This window comes from Pseudochaenichthys georgianus, chromosome 17, assembly GCF_902827115.2.
Source record: "Pseudochaenichthys georgianus chromosome 17, fPseGeo1.2, whole genome shotgun sequence".
Lineage (NCBI taxonomy): Eukaryota > Metazoa > Chordata > Actinopteri > Perciformes > Channichthyidae > Pseudochaenichthys > Pseudochaenichthys georgianus.
Genome location: NC_047519.1, coordinates 33,130,382 through 33,145,910, shown reverse-complemented (window position 1 = coordinate 33,145,910; position 15,529 = coordinate 33,130,382). Strand labels below are relative to the sequence as shown.

Sequence of the window (15,529 nt, the reverse complement as noted above, 5' to 3'; positions counted from 1 at the left end):
GACTACAAAAACAGAGGTGGGCAGAGGGATAGTGGGGGGGGGGGGGGGGGGCAGCAGTCTTCTGCTAGCAGCTCTGTGAGGCTGGAAGGGAACAAGAGTGGAGAATTAAACAATACATTGAATTGGAGGCTGCAGCAATGAAAGAAAAACAGGCTGTTTGTCACATCTCATTCAGTCACCTCAATTTCAAGGGGAGGTTAGTAAGTGGGAATTTGAGCAAACAGCTCTTTAAATGAAAACGCCCTAATGTCAATGTTCCCTTTTTTATTATCCATGTTGTTTGAAAAGGAGTGCAGTCTGCAATAAAATACATTTTTCTTCTATGGATCTAACTTCTGTCTAACAATAAAGCTTTTGAATACAATTATCACTTTCCTAAGAAAAACGCGAACATTAAGAATCATTTGTAATATGTAAATGTCATCAGCAAATGTCAGCACACATGAGACAATCTGTAACCTTTCAATTCAAGTGTAATCATTTGGTATCGTTGTTATGCTAATGTGTGTTTTTGTGTAGGCTAACACTACATTTGAGGAGTTGGAGCGGTTGCAGAACATGGCCAGGGCCTGGGGGGAGTTGGGACCCCAGCTCTGGGCTTTCTTCAACAACAGCGTACAGATGAACATGATCAGGGTAGGAATGCTGCACACACACACACACACACACACACACACACACGCACGCACGCACGCACGCGCACACACACACACACACACACACACACACACACATAGATGCAGCCATAACAGTTACCAATTTTGCAGCTAAGTATTATCAAATTCCAAGGCCAATAACTAGTGTTATCCAAGAAGAGTTCCATTATCAGTTTAGCTTTTAAGTATTTGAACTGCAGTATTATGTTCAAACTCAAAATGACACTTGAGTACAATACTAGAATAGCTCCTATTGATAACATATTCATTATTAAAAGCCACCAACAGTAAACAGACGTATGGAATCTATGAGATGGATTCAAGTCCCATTCAAGCCACAAGAACTTCCCATGTCGGCTGACTCGTCTAATTACGAGTTTACCGACAGCAGCTTCCAGACAATCATCCTTACATTTGACCATCCAACACTATGTGTATGACCCAACACAAAGGCATTTCCCATTGTCCTCATACAACAAGCTGCAAGCTAAAGGGGCACGGTCCTTGTCTCAATCGCTGCAGGACACGCTGGGAAACCCGACCGTGATGAACTTCGTGGACAGCAGTCTGCAGGACACTGAATTTACCACCCGACACATTCTTAACTTCCTGTATAACGGTCCTGAGGAAAAAAGGGAGGAGGACATGCCCAGCTTTAACTGGAGTGACATTTTTAACATCACCGACCAGATCATAGGCATGTTCAAGAAGTATGGAGAGGTAAGAAACACAAGTTAGTCTACCTGTATGTTGGTCTATCTATTGTAGGGTGTAATACCTCTGAAATACCAGATTCAGATTGTCCGTACATCCCATTCTTGTGACCGCAATCTCCAGAACACCTTGAGGAATGTCCTTCAAATTAGGTACAAACGTACACTTAAATTAGAGTTTTGTGGACTGAAGCCGAGGTCAATGTGACTTAAATATGTGTGTCACATGTGTAGCCATAACTCAATCATGTATATGCTTATTGTGAACATTTTGCACAACTATCTCATTGGATAAGGTGATGAAATGATGCCATTTGCATTTAGTTGAACCGGTGGGTAGAGGAATACAACTGTGATGCAATAATCCTGCTTTCTTCATTGCTCCTGTCAACATTTGCCAAAGGTTGCACGTTCCCAGGACCAAGTGTTCAGTCCTTTCTAGTGAGAGCAGCTCTCGCGGTGCAGACAGGTGCATCAGTCTCCAGGTCTGCTCCCAGGAGATTGCAGCCAGGCCCCTTTGAAACAGAGCAGGCCACTTAGCACGGCTATAGAGCCGCTCGTCCGTCCCCTAGGCTGAAAGGTGGGGAGAACAAGCCTGCTGTCACCCCCCTCCACTGCTCTCATTGTGGACCCAGTGATGAAGTGGGGAGTAGGTGGGAGTGAGTCAACCCCCCCCTCCATGAGCTCAATGCTGTTTTAGTGTATGGCCCCACATTGAAACAGACCCCTGCGTCCGTGAAATAAAAGAGGGCAAATCACTCTATCCGTCCTCCACGCCTCCCCTCTCGCCTCTCGGCTGATTTAAAAGGGGCAGGGGTTGCGTTTTTTGAGAGAGCCCTATCAGCGCGGGCATCTCAATCTGCCCTTTGTCTCCAAGTTCAGCATCGAGACCCTTCAGAGCCCAACAAATCCAGGCCGCTTTAGCCAATTAGACATAGCTGTCAGCGAGCATTGGGCTATAGGATAACTGCGGCAGTTAGCATTAGGTCCTCTCACTCCAACAGGGGGATGTTTCTCACACTGAGACCCCATTGGAACATGTGTATCAGTGAGGGTCTTTCTTCACTCTCAGAGTGGACATTATTGTGCTGTGGATGTATAGCCGCGTAAAGATGAATAGGAAATGGTCCCTCCGCTTGCTTTGAGGGCTCTCAGGGTATTGTACAGTAATGTGAATGGAGACATTAGACACGGCGTACACAGGGGTGGGAGGGGGTTAGAGGGCTGTGTGTGTGTGTGTGTGTGTGTGTGTGTGTGTGTGTGTGTGTGTGTGTGTGTGTGTGTGTGTGTGTGTGTGTGTGTGTGTGTGTGTGTGTGTGTGTGTGTGTGTGTGTGTGTGTGTGTGTGTGTGTGTGTGTGTGTGTGTGTGTGTGTGTGTGTGTGTGTGTGTGTGTTAGTAGTGAGTTTCACATAGCAATTACGCATGTTGTATAGAGAGAGTGTGTGTGTGTGCATGAGAGAAAGAGAGAAAGTAAGTGTATAGGATTATGGAGTGGTCGTGCTCATGTGTTTGGATGTGCATGTTCTGTGTGTGTGTGTGTGTGTGTGTGTGTGTGTGTGTGTGTGTGTGTGTGTGTGTGTGTGTGTGTGTGTGTGTGTGTGTGTGTGTGTGTGTGTGTGTGTGTGTGTGTGTGTGTGTGTGTGTGTGTGTGTGTGTGTGTGTGTGTGTGTGTGTGTGTGTGTGTGTGTGTGTGTGTGTGTGTGTGTGTGTGTGTGTGTGTGTGTGTTGCTGCAGAATAGATGTAGTCTCTCGGATTCTCCCATGACAACAGATCGCCTCGGTGAAAGATGGTTCTGTTGAGGGGCGAATGCAAATCCACGTCACTGTGACTGCACACATCCTTATCAATAGGTCAGGGTATCGTATGGAACATGTCTGGTGCGCTGAGAGACCCCACTTTATGTTTTGTTACCCTAATACCCCCGGGAACGGTTTTTCTTTCATTCAGTATTTAGTGCACTACATTAACAAAGTGTGTGAAATGTAAAGATTGATTTGTAGATATATTCTTGGCAATGCTGACTGACAGGTAGAGCTGGGAATTGATCCTCAATACTTTGAAAGTTATTTAAAGTGACGAGTCACCAATCGATGAAGCTATGAAGAAGTCATTAAAATATGTCTTTTGAAACGTGTAGGTGTTGCAACCATGAGTGGTCCTTCGGCACACATTAATAATGAGAAAAGAAGATTAGCCATAGATAGAGATAGAGCTGTGATACACTTACCAGATTGTAGGATCCCCTTGTGGAGATAATTAGTCAAATTGAACAAATCCCACTTTCACCTAATCCCGAACACAATTCAATTACACCTGGACACACACACACACACACACACACACACACACACACACACACACACACACACACACACACACACACACACACACACACACACACACACACACACACACACACACACACACACACACACACACACACACACACACACACACACACACACACACACACACACACACACACACACACACACCATCTTAAAGAACTAGAAGGGAATTGTATCTCCCTGCTGTAGCAGACAGCCCCTCCCCAACATCAAACCACCGTCCCTTTGTTCTCCTCTGGTTACAGTGCATCGATCTGGATAAGTTTGTCGCTTACACGGATGAGTCCCAGATGACCCATCAAGCCTTGTACCTGCTGGAGGAGAGCAAGTTCTGGGCCGGTGTGGTCTTCACTGACATGTTTCCCTGGACCAATAGTGTACCGCCGCACGTCAAGTACAAGATCCGCATGGACATTGACGCGGTGGAGCGCACCAACAAGATCAAAGACAGGTCAGTAGCAGCAAGTGATGTTTTCTTGTGAATACTGCCCCGAATCATTTTTGCTTGCGACCCCTAAAAATAAAGCGTAGTTTCTACTGAAGCCACGTAACTCCATTTCCTTTTCCTTCCAAACTCAGATTGTTTCATTTGAGTGTTTAAGACCTAACATTGTGAAATTGTCATGTATTTCACAAGAAATAAATGTCAAGAAATCCGAAATATTTATATATTTGTGTAAAAGAGCACATTGTATTCCTATCCACTAAAGCCTGAGGTGATGACAAATACCAATCCTCAATCCTTTAAGCGATTTGGTTTCCAAACTATTGGTAGAAGCTGGTTTTTCACACAAAAAATGAGAGTATAAACATTTTATTAGCAAAGAGAAATCCTTTCAGCTCACTGGTAGGGGTTCAGTAGGATCCAACTAGCATTGTTAGACTACCAAATCGCCCTGACAACCTACCATTCCTTCATGTTTTTCATGTTTTACTGCCGTATTAATCTGGCAGTTTATATGGATTTGTCAGATTCCTCAAAGGAGGAACAGAGAAATCTCCAGCTGGCCTCAATGTGTTTTTCTAAAGTCTCTTTGTGCTTCCATATTAGCTCGATACCTGGCCTTTCATCCTCCCCTATGAGATTTTCACATGCACTTTCCTTTCTCTCTTATCTCCCCCGGGGTGAACGACATGTTTTCGTGGTTTCCAGCGCACCAACAGGCTGTAATGAACTCATGGGGAGTCCTGCCTCCAAACAATTGAATATTCAGATTGTGAAGGGCCTCTGACTTATCGGCTTAAGTGAAAGCAGTGTACATGTGGTGTGTGAGTGTGTGTGAGGCTTAAGAGACTTTGGCTTTGGGATGTTTTATTATTACATTGTTTTGCGAGGAGACTTTGATTGGGATTATTTCATACAACACAAAACATGCTTGACTAAATGGTTTGTTTAACCTTTTGTGGGATGAACGATCCTTGACCCCACCTCACTCTCCTCCTCTCAGGTACTGGGACCCCGGCCCCCGAGCAGACACCATGGAGGACCAGAGGTACATCTGGGGAGGATTTGCTTACCTGCAGGACATGATTGAACATGGCATCCTCAAGCTTCACACTGGCAAAGACTGGCCACTTGGGGTGTACGTCCAGCAGATGCCATATCCCTGCTATGTAGATGACCTGTGAGTAAACCTGTCCATTAATGCAGCAGCTTTATGAAGCAGCAGATTTACACACAAAAAAGGTCTCCAAGACTGCATCTGTGGAACACTTTTGGATGACCCAAAATGGAGCTGAATATAGAGTAAATCTGTCTGGGTTATTTTTACGGAAATCGTCAACAAAAACTTTCAAAATGGAAGTTTCACAACAGAATGTGTTTACAGGTGCTTTGAAGGACAACGTTACTGGAAAAAGTGAAACAAAACATGGACACTGTTAGACTAACACCTTGTTCAATACCTGGTATTCAATTTAACAAAACAAAACAAACGCAAGTGAATACGTCAGGGCACTGGAGGACTTTTTACTTTTATATTCAAGCTTATGAAATCCTCCACTCTGACAGCACCAGATGCACTATTCATGGCACGTGTGCACTTTTCTGTTTGAGTGTCTGTGCAGCATAAATTGTTCTGTCAAAGTGTTATTTTGTAATATTACCACTAGGTGGCACTAAAGTGGGACATTTTTAACTACCAAAAGACGGTCAAAGTTTGGTCCCCTAAACACACATCTTAAAATGCTTACTCACAATCTTCAGGCTGATAGTGACTAGAATCATTTAGAGGTTAATGTCCCTGTGTATCTATTTTGGGGAAAAAATGGTTATTCATAGAAATGTTTCCCACGGGTTTAATTACTTTTCTTGATCGTCTTCACTCCTCTCCTCCAGCTTCATGATCACGCTGAACCGCTGCTTCCCCATGTTCATGGTGCTGGCCTGGATCTACTCTGTGTCCATGACTGTGAAGGGCATCGTGCTGGAGAAGGAGCTGCGTCTCAAGGAGACTCTCAAAACCATGGGGGTCGACAACGGAGTCATTTGGTACACGTGTTTCATCGACAGCTTCATCATGATGACTACAAGCACCGCGCTGCTCACCATCATTATCATGGTGAGAGAACAGGAGAGAGAATGAGACGGAGAAGAAACCCATGCTGGTAGAGAACCAAGGATCAAGTTATTTGCTGGTTTGGAGGGTCAATGTTTTGTAGGATACAATGGCGCCCTCTTGTGGTTGGGTTTAAAAATGTTTATGTGGAGAAATGTTTTCCTCACTGGCCATTTCTGTTAACAGTAATGTTTTGATGCATAAATGAAACACTCCTCAATAAATCATCTGTTTTTCTCTTAGGGTGGAAAGGTGTTGAATTACAGCAACCCCCTTCTCGTCTTCTTCTTCCTGCTGACTTTCACCGTCACCACTATCATGCAGTGTTTCCTGATGAGTGTGTTCTTCAACAAGGCTAACCTGGCAGCGGCCTGCAGCGGCATCATTTACTTCACCCTCTATCTGCCTCATGTCCTCTGCTTTGCCTGGCAGGACCGCATCACCAAGACCATGAAGATGGCTGCTGTATGTCTATTCTTTGTGTGTGATGTAGACAGAAAAAAAACATAGACACAGTTCAAGTAAAAGCATTTGCTAGTTTAGTGAGTATCAAATCCCTTGTCAGTGAATTAAGTATATTTCATATATCTGTTTCTATGTTTTTTATCTAGAGCTTGCTGTCTCCGGTGGCCTTTGGCTTCGGCACAGAGTACCTGTCGCGGTATGAGGAGCAGGGATTGGGTCTTCAGTGGGACAACATCATAACCAGCCCTTTAGAGAAAGACAACTACACCTTCCTCACCTCCATCCTCATGATGGTGTTTGATGCTGTCCTTTACGGCGTCCTGGCCTGGTATTTGGATAATGTCTTCCCAGGTTGGACTGCTAATATACTCTTTGATTCACTTTACACCATATTCTACAGCTTTTTTGGTACCACCGGTTTTATACACTGAGGATAATGTTTTGTTCCCCTTCATAGGACAGTATGGCATTGGTCGACCTTTCTACTTCCCATTCCAGTCTTCATACTGGCGACTATCTGCAACCTCAAACACAGAAAGGGCGTATCGAGGTTAGTGTCACTGACATTAACATCTCTTACATGCCTGATAATTGACGGCTGTGACTCAATGTTTGTTGCTCCGTTTGCCGTGTGAAAGCTGGGGGAGAGAAGGGAAAGCTTGCTCTTCACTTTTGCCAAAGAAAATACGTGCTCCCCGGAAAAGCTTTTAATTCCCGCTGAAGTGGTTGTATTGGAAAGGTCAATATAAGGTTTATAATGAGTCAAGACGCCCACGAGATTTTTCTCTCCCTTGCCTCCTCTAGCACTCCTGGAGAAGGAAATGAGTCAGCATCTCGGTAGAGGACAGCTTAGTACAATGCACTCAAGTCATCAAAAGAGCAAGAAGGCGAAATAAATATATATAAAACCAACTTGTAACTGCTGCTCTAGACCTTACATTATAATTCTGTTGTCGTTTCACTGCAGTCAGCATGTCCCTGAGACACTTCACCCCAAATTACTCCTGTGGGGATTGTCCACAGTATTGAGTATGTAAGTCGCTTTGGATAAAAGCGTCTAACACGTAGTTTATAAACATGTCTTAGCAGCTGTGTTACGCCAATAAATAAAAGGCGGGAGAAGTTTCTACATAATTCCCCAAAAGCCATGTAACTGCAATTTAAGAGCTATCATCATCTCCTCTTGTTAACATGTATTGCTGTTGGAATCAAAATGCATGATTCATTTCTACCATTACTAGCAGCGTAGATGTACACGCCTCATTGTTGTTGACTTTGAAAGCGAACCTGTTCATATGTTCAAAACTTTATCAAACACATCCTAACCAGGAAATGCTTCTGTGATCTGTCTCCTTCAGATGCTGTGATAATGGAGCCGGACATGGTGGTGGAGCAGGACGTCGAGAGCATGGGCTCACCGGTCACACACACCTGTAACGGCTCAGCGAGGAGGAAAGGCTGCAAGCACCAAAGCAAGAGGGAACAGCAGGAGAGAGAGAGGGAGCTGCTGAAACGACAGGAAGAAAGCCAAAACCACGTGGAGGAGGCTCACGACTCAGAAGGTGAGGAGGAGACAAATACAGAGCTGACGCCTCAGAATGGTGGTTACTGGAGGGTGACACGAACTGCATGTGGGGGAACAATGAGGACATCTAGTGGACAGGAAGGGGAACACACCATACCTGGATGGGAAAGACAGAAAGGGAACGGCAGAAAAATAATACTTGTGATAATAAAGGAGTTAATGATAAGTATTGCTGTTAGGGAGTCTGTAGGTTTGATGTAGATTTTAATTTTGTCATTGTGCTAAAAACAATAAAAATATGTTTTGTACCTTTATTTAACCAGGATAGGTCTCATTGAGATTACAAATCTCTTTTTCAAGAGAGTCCTGGCCCAAGAATGGCAACGGCACAGTTTGAGACAGTTTTACAGTTACAGACAATTAAAAAACACACAATCACAACACAGTCATACACCAAGTTTAGCCAAAGCATTTACAGACACAGCGGCCCGCTTCAAGGTGTGAGACCAGCGCTCTGAGTTTCAGCTCAGTTTGAAGCAGGTTCCAAGGTTGAAGGGCAGCGTAACTGAACGCCCTTTTCCCCAGTTCAGTACGGACCTTTGGTTCAGTTCAAAGGAAAAAGTTCTCGGAGCGAAGCCGATAAGATCCTGTGCATTTTCTGTTTATGTCCATCCTTAGATAAGGGGGAAGAGCACCAAGAGTAGCCTTATATATAAGGGTGTTTCAGTCTACGCGTGTCAGGGAAGACCATCCAACACGAGCGTATAGATTGCACTGGTGCTTCAAGGTTTTGAGGTTTGTGATGAATCTCAGTGCACCGTACTTCTAAATGAGTACACGAAGTAAGAACTTTGAGAAAAACAAAGACCAACATACGAGTTTCTAGGTTACATGGTAACATTTTCAAACATGTATGCAAAGAAGGGAAACTGATATTCTTGTTATGTGATCTTCCCTAGCAGACTGAAACAGTGTTGACTGCACCTCGGCCGTTAAACACACACACAATAAATAATTGTAAAAAAATGCTAATAAATCAAAGTCATAGTTCTCAAAAGATTCAGGTCGATTGAGACTAATGCCCAGGCCCATTTGCAGCCCATGTCCTTGCTAGTTTCTTGCTGTTTGCTCATTTAAATGACATTGTATGTGAAATTCCCATAAATTGGACATTTTCATTATGTTTGTGTTTTATATTTCACAATCTCTTAATTTCTACTCTCGGCCATTATATGATATAAAGGCATCTTTTTGTTTTGTTTTTCCATGCAGGTCAGGTGTTCTTTGAGGCCGATCCATTGGGCCTGAAGAGAGGCGTTCAGATCGAGGACCTGGTGATGCAGTTTTCTGGAAGTTCTCGTCCGGCTGTAAACCATCTCAGCATCAATTTCTACGAAGGCCAGATCACATCCTTCTTGGGGCACAACGGGGCTGGGAAAACCACCACCATGTAAGCTGAAAATGAATGACCAAATCAAGAACGTGTGAAGTGATCCCCTGAACATCCTAGCACAGCGTTAACGACCTGCTTTGAATAGTATTGGTATCTTCTGTGTCCAGGTCCATCCTGACTGGCCTGTACCCCCCCACATCTGGCACAGCCTACGTTAATGGAAGCGACATCCGCACTGACATGGACACCATCCGCTCCTCCATGGGGATGTGCCCTCAATACAACATCCTCTTCAAATAGTGAGTTACATTTCATATTGGACTGGAGTTCTTACAGTCAAATAAGTTTTATTTTTTGTGTTTTAACGTTTTTGGAGAACTAGAACAGGGAAGATACACAGACAGAACATCTTAGATAAAGAAAGACAACCTCAAATGGCAAAAAAAACTGAACAAATATACAATAAAAAAGTATTCAACATGGGTAAAACTGATGGGTATAGGACACAATAGGCTCAAATGGAGAAAAAGCGAAACTGCGTATGCATACACTTAACTCGGTATTGAGGAAAAGTCATTTAAAAGTTAAGAATGTTTTCAGTTGTAATAAAGTTAGGAACAGTCTTTATTCAAATCATTGCACATTTATTATTCACACATTGGCAGTTGCCAGGTTCTGACTCATTACATTACATTTAGCTGACGCTTGTATCCAAAGCGACAATAAGTGCGTTCGACCAACAAAATACAAACTTGAAGAAAACAGAATCATATAAGTACATCAGGTTTCATCGACTCACCTTTCCAAAAATTGTCAAAACAACAATTGTATTTTCTTCCTCTGTAAACGTCTTTATTGCTGTTGCCCTGTTTCTCGTGCCAGTCTCACGGTGGCAGAGCACATCCTGTTCTACTCGCTGCTGAAGGGCCGCTCCCAGGAGGAGGCGGAGCAGGAGGTGGAGGAGATGCTTCTGGACCTCGGGCTGCCGCACAAGAGAGACGACGAGGCTCAGAACCTCTCAGGTGGACTGCCAATTCCTCTGGGTTTAGGAAAGAGAGCCAGGCAGCATGTCCTTCATTCCTCCATTATTGTTTTAACTTTAACTGTTTCCTTTCACACACACTACAGGCGGTATGCAGAGGAAACTGTCAGTCGCCATGGCCTTCGCTGGAGGATCCAAAGTGGTGATCCTGGACGAACCCACCTCAGGAGTGGACCCCTATTCCAGGAGATCCATTTGGGACCTCCTCCTGAAATATAGAGCTGGTAAAAAGTCTTAATTTAATCCAATAGGCTCCACTTTTAAGCCCTTTAGGTCAACATTTTACGCCCACCAGTACAGTTCTCACCCTCAACGTCCATTTTTAGGCAAGGCAAGTTTATTTATATAGCACTTTTCAACACAAGGCAATTCAAAGTGCTTTACAAAAAACGAAAGACATTAAGAAAATGGCATTTAAAATCAGTCATTAAAAAGAAAAGCTAATAAAATAAACATAAAAAGAGAAAATACATGGATAAAAGTTACAGTGCAGTCTAAGATATGAATAGTTCAATTAAAAGCAGCGACAAAAAGAAAAGTTACAAGTGTACTGCTACACTGAAGAATAAAACCAATCCTTTGTAGCATCACAGCTTTCCTGAGGCACTTGAATGAAGTAGTGAGCTGATCAAATGGAAAGATGCTTTTATCACCACTGTAAAGCGTCTTTGAGCACCTGGAAAAGCGCTTCGAAATGAAATGTATTATTATTATTATTATTAGATGCAGTAACACTGCTACGAGGCAAAACAAAAAGGTGACGGTAGACTTTTTGCTCGTCTGAAGAAGCTGCGTTGATTGAAATGACATTAAAGCTGTGACCCTGTGCAGGCCGGACGGTGATCATGTCGACTCACCACATGGACGAGGCCGACCTGCTGAGCGACCGCATCGCCATCATCTCCAAAGGACAGCTCCACTGCAGCGGATCCCCCCTGTTCCTCAAGAACTGCTTTGGCGTTGGTTTCTATTTGACACTCGTGCGACGCAAGAAGGATTTCAAGAAGAGGGAGGCAAGCTGGAGACACAATGATCTCTGCCATGTTTGTTTATTCTTCGTTTACACGGTGGATTTCTTCTCATTGTTAAAGGCGTTCTGTTTTCCATCAGAATGACTGTGACTGTGCCTCAGACTGCTCCTGCTCCTGCTCCATCTGTGCCAGCTACAAAGACCTCTCTCAGAACCACTCCCATCATATAGACAGAGCCCTGGATGGTAAGTGTAGCCGTTTTAACATGAGCTGCATCTCCTCTGTTTCTCTCGTACTTCTATCTTACTGAGGAACCACTTTTGATTCAAGCCCTTGGAGTTGGGCATTTAAAGGTGGGGTATGTAATTTTGGAGAAACCAGCTGGAGTGCGCTATAATTTGAAAATACACAGCCGGAAGAAATCTGCCACTTCCTTACAGAGCCCCTCCTCCAACACACACGAACGTGCACATGACCAATGAGGGCACGAGATAAGTTTGTGCACAGATGGAAGGCTGACGGGCAGGTAGGCCATCCAGTTACTTTAGCCGGGCCGGCTCAGATGATTGGTCGTGCTTTTTACAGCGCCACGGCTTCCACAGATGACATTTTATGTATGGATTTTTTGTCAAACACTTCAGATATTCATTGCTATCGATGTTAAGAGCATTCCATGGAATATAACAAGAAGTGTATCTCGAGCCGGTTTCTCAAACTTACCTACCCCACCTTTAAGGAAAGTGTAGACATTTTAACTAGGCCTTACTTCTTCTTCAAACAGCTGTTTAGCAGGGTTTAAACTGAATTTTCTAAAGTCTAAATGAATATTAGAGTAAGGGTTGGGGTTAGGTATGTAGTTGTGATGGTTGAAGTTAGGGATGGGATCTAGGAAATCAGGGTATTTCTCACAGACTGTATAAAGTATGGCATCTCTGTGATGTCACTTATAGGTGTCAGGAGGGCAATGGGCAAAGAGGTGGAAAGATAGGTAGGATTGAAAAGAATTAGCAAACATGTAAGTAGACAAATATCCAAATGTATTAAGAGTTTAACCTCGTAGAAACTCAGTTAATCTGCCTAATTCGGACAGTTTGGTGTGCTTTTGTTTGACAATGCTGGGAAATTAGCAAAACTGTTTCCCTAAAACTCATAGCAACATATTGAATCGAGAAAATCAACTTTCACGACATTTAGGTCAATGAAGATCCTCTCAAGAAAGTGTGTGTGTGTGTGCACTGCTTGGTATTCTCCCGAGTGTCCCACTTATCCAAGTTGTAAAACAGATACAGAAGCAGAACACACAGTTTCTCACATTTATAATTCAGTGGTGATATTGATCCGTGTGCATTTCCCTCCTAACTCAGCCCGAGGACACTGTGCTTTACTCATCTATTTTAGTACTTGAATAATAGTGTTTACTTAAGTTTGTTGGCCTGATAAGCAGTTTCTCTTCCTCGGTCTTTTTTATGAGCTTTATGAAACATTTCAACCACCGTCTCCATAAGTGATGATGCTCTGTCTTCTTCCCAGGGGATATCAGCAGCATCACCAGCCTCATCCACCACCACGTCCCTGAAGCCAAGCTCATCCAGACGATCGGCCAGGAGCTGACCTACCTGCTGCCCAGTAAAGGCTTCAAGCACCGAGCGTACGCCAGTCTGTTCAGAGAGCTGGAGGAGACGCTGGCTGACATGGGCCTCAGCAGCTTTGGCATCTCCGACACATCTCTAGAGGAGGTAGGGACTGACTGAACGTCTGTTGACGTGTTTTAAGGCTGGATTTACAGATGGCAAAATACAGCTTCCAGGATTTAACATTATTTGGGGATTTTTTGATAAAGCCCCATTTTTACATTTTGGGAATTCTGATCTTCAAGAAAAAGAGCACCGTTAATCACATTGAGCAAATGGTTCAATTTGGAAAAATATTAATATTGTTGCTTGTAAAAAATCCATTGAAGGACACAATGACCTCTTGGCATTTTGTTATTGGAGGATTGCTGTTGAACATTACCTACTGTGGAATAAAAAAACTCTCCATCCTAACAAGTGATTTCTGCAAACAGCATCCATAAAGTATTTATTTCTTAAAAATAAAGGTTAAGGAATCTGCTTCTACATTTACACTACCGTACTTTTCGGACTATCAAGCGCACCTGCATATAAGCCGCAGCAGCTAAATTGTCCGCCTGTCTTGCTCTCGTTCTGTCTCTCGGTTCCACTTTTACTTTGGCGCGCTACCTGTCTCACTCTTTTCCGGCCTCCAGCTTTTCCTGCTGGAGCCCGCCGCTTAAAGGTGGCGGGCGCGGACCGGTCATGGAGCCCATAGAGTTAAAGGTGGTTAATTCTACCTGTGAAATCCATAGATTTAGGAGGTTCCCTAGTGGCCGTTAGCTGTACAAAGAAAATGGGGAAAAAAGTCGCGGCTTACTGTATAGTCCGAAAAGTACGGTACATTAGATTTGATTATGTGTTAAATCATTTTTAGGCATGGTTTGAATATGACACTTGTTGCGTCTCTCTCCCTCCTGTGTTTCTATTAAAGTGCCACATTAATATATACATTTCAAAGAGAGTAAATCATTTGAAAAACAAGACAAATTACTTTAATTTTGTACATTTCTATGCAAAATATGTGCATACTGCAGTGTACATGATGGCATTATGTTTCCTCTCAACATCTAAATATTTTTATTTTAAGTTATGTTTAATCAGGTGAAATTGGGAAACGTATATCGCTGGTTTTCTGAACTTAAGAAGAAGAACTATCGCTTGAAAAATGTAGAAAGTTTCCCAAAGTTCATCTCTGTTTTTCCAGATCTTCATAAAGGTCACTGCTGATGGAGAGGCAGCGAATAATGGCACCACTCCCGGTAAATACCACCACGGATATTACACACGGCCTTTCCCTTGTTGTACGTCTCTGACCTGCTGTAAACCCCTCAGAGCAAAGTGCCTATCTTCAACTTCAGCTACTTGTCTCATCGCCATGTGCGGTGGTGCATCCTTTGTGTTGTAACCCTCTAGATTGTGTGTGTCTCCTGTCACTCCCTCCTCTAGAACAGTGGATGTTACAGCGGAGAACAAACGAAGTTGGTGTAGAGGGGGATAAAGGTCAGAAACCTGAGAGCTAATAGAATTCTGGCAATTAAACCCGCTTTTAATTGAATCTTCTGAACTTGGGTCAATCAGTATGTGCCAGACTTGTTTGTTATTTAAATGTGAAGGTACTTCTTTGACCAGGTATGTGCTTTTCTGTTACCAATTTAATAGTATGAAATACAGTATAAAATATATTAGTCTTCTTTTCTTCTTTAAATTACAATTAATTTATAACCATACATTTGTCAGCTAAATCAAAAACCTCTGACAAGTTGATGTGCCTTGCCCAGTGGAATCTAAAACTGTCTCTTTAGCAAAAGGTATGGATGTAGATCATTTCTGTACATGACTTACTGTATATGTTCTTGTTGATCGCAGAACAAAATGGTGGGATGCACAGTAACGGCATTACCCATGGTGCATCAGAGAGCAGTGCAGGAAAGGGCTCCATGCAGGTGAAAGGGTCCTGCCTGGTGTTGAAGCAGTTCCACGCGCTGCTGGTGAAAAGGTTTCATCACGCCATCAGAAGCAGTAAAGACTTCCTGGCACAGGTACACAGTCGGGAGGGGTGTGAGTGATACACACGTGTTGTTGTTGTTTATGCTAAAAGGACACCATCATTAATGTTACATATAGGATATATCATCTGGGAGTCCATTGAGGAAAGACTTGGCAACAAAGGGGATATGTTTGTCTAAAATAAAATATTGTAATAGTGGAAAACATAACTCGTATGCAAATGTGTCGACATGTGA

The 15,529-nt window shown here is 43.3% G+C and overlaps 1 protein-coding gene across 1 annotated transcript in view; it reads left to right on the top strand.

The window, feature by feature from the left end:
* Positions 1–15,529, top strand: part of LOC117462943 (retinal-specific phospholipid-transporting ATPase ABCA4-like) — a 58,594-nt gene that overhangs the window by 26,910 nt on the left and 16,155 nt on the right. Inside the window, exons 11-29 of the mRNA XM_034105316.2 lie at positions 520–636; positions 1,179–1,376; positions 3,965–4,170; positions 5,168–5,344; positions 6,058–6,280; positions 6,521–6,742; positions 6,889–7,093; positions 7,200–7,292; positions 8,101–8,304; positions 9,540–9,717; positions 9,828–9,959; positions 10,543–10,682; positions 10,789–10,926; positions 11,534–11,715; positions 11,813–11,918; positions 13,204–13,409; positions 14,491–14,545; positions 14,733–14,786; positions 15,153–15,325. Of these exons, the coding sequence (XP_033961207.1) occupies positions 520–636; positions 1,179–1,376; positions 3,965–4,170; positions 5,168–5,344; positions 6,058–6,280; positions 6,521–6,742; positions 6,889–7,093; positions 7,200–7,292; positions 8,101–8,304; positions 9,540–9,717; positions 9,828–9,959; positions 10,543–10,682; positions 10,789–10,926; positions 11,534–11,715; positions 11,813–11,918; positions 13,204–13,409; positions 14,491–14,545; positions 14,733–14,786; positions 15,153–15,325 (3,009 nt within the window). The remainder of the gene's footprint in view (positions 1–519; positions 637–1,178; positions 1,377–3,964; positions 4,171–5,167; positions 5,345–6,057; positions 6,281–6,520; positions 6,743–6,888; positions 7,094–7,199; positions 7,293–8,100; positions 8,305–9,539; positions 9,718–9,827; positions 9,960–10,542; positions 10,683–10,788; positions 10,927–11,533; positions 11,716–11,812; positions 11,919–13,203; positions 13,410–14,490; positions 14,546–14,732; positions 14,787–15,152; positions 15,326–15,529) is intronic.